Source organism: Pygoscelis adeliae, unplaced genomic scaffold, assembly GCF_000699105.1.
Source record: "Pygoscelis adeliae isolate BGI_AS28 unplaced genomic scaffold, ASM69910v1 Scaffold126, whole genome shotgun sequence".
In the NCBI taxonomy this organism is placed as follows: domain Eukaryota; kingdom Metazoa; phylum Chordata; class Aves; order Sphenisciformes; family Spheniscidae; genus Pygoscelis; species Pygoscelis adeliae.
In genome coordinates this window covers 1,130,130-1,134,643 of record NW_008824896.1, presented here as the reverse complement: position 1 = coordinate 1,134,643, position 4,514 = coordinate 1,130,130, and the positions used below count along the sequence as shown (strand labels likewise).

The 4,514-nt window shown below is 44.3% G+C and overlaps 1 protein-coding gene across 1 annotated transcript in view; it reads left to right on the top strand.

The window, feature by feature from the left end:
• The window catches only part of FAM129A (family with sequence similarity 129, member A), a 67,059-nt gene that overhangs the window by 27,848 nt on the left and 34,697 nt on the right, over positions 1 to 4,514 (top strand). The window contains exons 4-6 of the mRNA XM_009324658.1: positions 806 to 937; positions 1,633 to 1,747; positions 3,271 to 3,438. Coding sequence (XP_009322933.1) covers positions 806 to 937; positions 1,633 to 1,747; positions 3,271 to 3,438 — 415 coding nt within the window. The remainder of the gene's footprint in view (positions 1 to 805; positions 938 to 1,632; positions 1,748 to 3,270; positions 3,439 to 4,514) is intronic.

The following is a 4,514-nucleotide window of genomic DNA, read 5'->3' as shown; positions in this document are numbered from 1 at the left end:
AAGGTTTTGCAAGAATCTTGGGTCAGAGATCGTACATTCAGGGCAGAAATTTATGTAGGAAACTTAATTAACCCTTTCAGCCATGGCTACAGGGTTCCATAAAGAAGATGGCAATAATCCCCCCAGTGAAGTGAGCTATGGAGAGCTGGTTTTTATTATAGGAGGAGAGACGAAAAGAGAGACAAAAGTTGCTTTATTAGAGGAAAATGCATTGAACCAGCCTTCAATATTAAGAAGATACAAATCTAAACCTTTTGGCCATATTGGAAATCACGGGTTTCCAATGCTCTTGAATAAGGTAAAGCAGTGAGGTGGGATGTAAAAGGTGGAATGATAGAAGAGCCGTGTCTTTCAGAAAGATGCATATCACTTACAAGAGCAAAAAAAAGTTACAGGTGCAAAAGCATTACAAAGAAATGGGAAATAATTTACTACCTTATAATAAAACTCTTTGCTGCATCAATGAAATGTTTTAATTGATGTTATGTAGTGGAAAATGGGAGATAATGAACTACAAGTCATCTTGCATTCAGCATGCCAATCGAAAGGTAAATAAGAATGTCTCTGTCTCAGAAATCTGGAAATAGTTTTGGAAGGCAGAGCTCCTCGGCTGCCTCCTCACCTCAGGCTACAAGAATTTGATTGCACGTGTAGTATCTGCCCGAATCAGAGAGATGTTTATGACTCCAAATTGCGTTTGAAGACTCAAAAGCCCTCGTAGCAGTCTTATGGAAATGTAGAAATAAAAGCTTCAAAATGGTCAGTAATCCAGAGTCATTTCAAATCTAGAAAATTGTCTTTGTAGCCACCGGTGGAAGCTGGGACTGTCTTATACGAGGCAGAGCTGCTGCATTTTGCTGAGGATCTGAAGAAGTGGAAGGACAGATACGTCGTTATCAAAAACGACTACACTGTGGATTGCTTTGAGACTAAAGAGGTAGATGCTTCTTCCTTTTATGTTCTTCTACTCTCCCAAAGAAACTGATATCAAGTGAATTGGCCGCTGCTGCCACCTTTCTTTTGGCAATACTAGATGAAACGTTGTCCTCAGTGAGGCGGCTCCAGCCTTGCGGAGATGGCTGGAAGCTCCACGGGGATGGCTGAGGGTACAACCAAGGGCCTTGCGTTGGCCACACACGTTTGCAAGAATTAGCAAATCATTTTAACAGCGCTTTGAACCTTCCTTTGCATATCACAGAATGCTTCTTATCTGTATGTCATTGTAATACGTCCCCGTGCTTCTGCAGTTGGGTTTTAAGTAGCAATTTTTGGGTGGCTTCAAGCTGACTACAGTGAAGCTTTTCATTTGGCAGCTGCCATAGTCAAACTAGTCCCGGCTGACAAATCAAACAAATAGGGCTTAGAAGAAAATCCCATCCTTTTCCCCTCTCTTCTGTCCCTGGCTCTTCATCACGGCTCATAAGCACTGAGAGGATATTTTTTAATATGTTTTTTTACATTTAACCATGTTTTAGATTCTCGTTTCCAGGGAATATATCCAAAATTCAGTCTGACAAAAAAAATTTCCCTTTGGGGAATATCCCCGGGCATTAGCTTTGTAAATGAGTTGCGTGCTTTATGTTTTCCCTCTCCTTAAATTGCTATTTGACTCCCTCTCTCTTGATTTTCCAGGCCTACCAGAAAGGAGCCAGCCCTAAATATCATGTTCTTCCTGCAGGAGGCAAAGTACTGACTTCAGAAGAAGATTACAATTTGCTGTCTGATAAACATTTTCCAGATCCTGTTGGTAAGCCCTGCTTGAAGCTGAACTGCCAAACCCCAGGCTCTGTTCCTTACGCAGACCTCTTCTGGGCAGGCTTTCAGGCTAGACTTTAAAATGGGGCAACAGGAGATGCATGCGGCCCTTTTTCTAAGTCAAAGCACAGCTCTAGAGTAGATGTACACAGAATATGCTATAAGCTAACGTTCAGAGAAATGCTGGCTCCCTTTTTTTTTCAGCGTGCCGGCACAAAGCTGCTGGAAGCATGCAGAAGCAGAGCAGGAACCACACCACCATTGTTCCTGGGCTTTGTTAATATTCCTGGTTTATTTGTTTCCATTTTTAGATGCCAGCTGCCTGTGTTGACTCACAGTTGATAAGTTGTCCCACAGAGAGGGCAGGAAGGTTGCTGCTGCTGAATTTGTTTTTTCTGGGACAGGAACTGCTGTGATCCTGCCTGCCCCCACCCCACTCCACAAAGATGGAGAAAATTCGGGCTTTAAGGGAGCGGATCTCATGTTGCAGAGTCAGATTTGGAAAATGGCATGCCACCTAAGGAAAGGGATAAGGGCAACTTGTAGGCAAGGATTTTTTTTTTAAGTCCTGTCTCATAATACTTGAAGTTATGACTGTTGGGACATGTCCCACTTACACCTCTTTCCCACTGCATAGGGTGGTCAGAGGGTAGCATGGGGCAGTGGTGCCTGGAGGTGTCCTCCATGTGTCACCACAGCTCTGCAGGAGTTGGGGTTGAGTGATGTGGAGCAGCCCAAGGCTGCTTGCGGGCTTCCCATGGCTCTCCCTTCACAAAGAGTGGCTCAGTTCATCTTTTATGGCCGTTCTCCCCTTCTGTGTGATGCTGAAGACCCCCCAAGATGAACCTCTTGTGGCTGGGCTCTTGGTGCGTGGCACTGAGACAAGATTGGGTTTGGTCATCTGTAAACGGTGTTGTACAGCATCCCCTGTGCACAGTGACTTGGGGCAGGTGGAAACTGGAGATACATAATGCTTTCTTTGCTTCACCTTCAAGGGCTTGAAGTGACAGTTCACAAAGCCATCTTGCAGTTGTGTTTGGAAACCCTGGAGACAGGGAAACCGCTGCTGTTCCTACATGGTTTAATGCAGTTCATTTCTATATGGAGGACCATATGCTCCTATATGATGTCTATGTGGAAGAGACCATAGCTGCCCATTAACTTACTTATTTGCTGTGAAAACATTTTCCCTAGCAGTTATGATCCAATGAAATAGTTTATTTGAGATTTTACCAAAAATGTGTAGTTTATGGCCATCTTGAATACAAAACAAGAGGACATCAAGTTGCTATGGTATAATGTAGAGAGGTGGTTGGTCTCTGCTGAGTTTGCCCACCCCAGCTGTGTCCCCCTGCTCTCTGTGCCCAATTGCTTGAATCAAGAAGGAGACTTGATTTTTTCATGTCTCGTGCTTCCCTGCTAGCAAAGGTCTGTTCTCTCTGTCATAGCAGAGGAAAAGAGCCAAACTCCCCAAGAAATCTGGAGATTTCAAATGGAGATGTGTGTTTTGTGTAGGGTCAAGTGAGAAGGAGGTCGCTCAAGCCTTCGTTCAGCTGCCGAAGGAGTTCCCGGTTTACCTGTGGCAGCCCTTCTCCCGACACAGCTACTATTGCTTCCCAGAGCCAGAAGCTCAGAGGCAGTTCAGCGCCGTGCTGGGGGACTGTGTGAGACACTCAAACCACGGTGAGTGCAGAAAGGGCCTCTTCCTGTATGTCATTCACCCCGGTGAAGATTTAAATAGCTATTATAGTAAAAAAGCTGTAGAAAAATGCAAGTCACTTACAAAAGATGCTTTGCTTTCAGTGCCTTGAGGAATGCATTAACATACCCCTTCTTCTTGCTTTGCTGGGAGCAAAGTTAGGTGGGATTTGAGCTACAGTGTAGTAAGCTTGGGTAGAAAACATGGGAACGGCCTTGAAAGTGGCGTTCCCCTCTGTCAGCTCATCTAAATCCAGTACCATGATACAAAATCATATGAGGTGTTTACTAAATATGGCATGGCAAACTCTCACCTGTGTTTGCAAGCTTGAGAAATGCATCATAGATATGGTAGACTGGGTTTGTACAACGTGGAGGGAACGCAGTCTCTCAGTACATTTCTGTAATGTTATACATATATCACCAATGGCCAGACATTTGGTATTTTCTGTGGGTGTTTAGATGGCAGCTCAAGACCCCAGCCACGGTTAAGCCTCGTAGGTGGGACATGAATGCTGTGTAAGACACGGTATTAATTGTTTGCACAAGGGTAAATTTTAAGTCTCACTTTCTGAGCATGTTAGACTAGAAAACTTTTAAAAAACCAAACTTGGGACTTGCTAGGATTATAAAGCCAACCTTGCTCCATGAAATTGGAAGAGCATTTATGAGTTGTGTCCTTTAGAAAAAGAAATGCTTTCCTATTTTTCAGATGACTTTTCTGTTTTTCCATCAAGCTGACCTGGTTCCCCCACTGGTGTCCAGGCTCTTCCATGCCTTTAGTGTTGCTTTCGAGTCCTATCTGTTCCTGCTGGCCTTGGTGGGAGATGGGAACACTCAGGAACTTCTCCAGCAGACTCAGCTACTTGGGCCTGAAGCTCATGCTTGTAGATAAATGAATTGAGATTGCAGCATGTGAACAGTCACTTTTACTTACAGAAGTGGCTCCCAATGTTTTTTTTTCAGCTGTCACTTTTGTCTCCTGGCCATCAGCTTCACCCCATTACCCTCAGACAGCTGTCTCACACTGTCCTCCCCGGATCCTTCTCAACTGCCTTCTC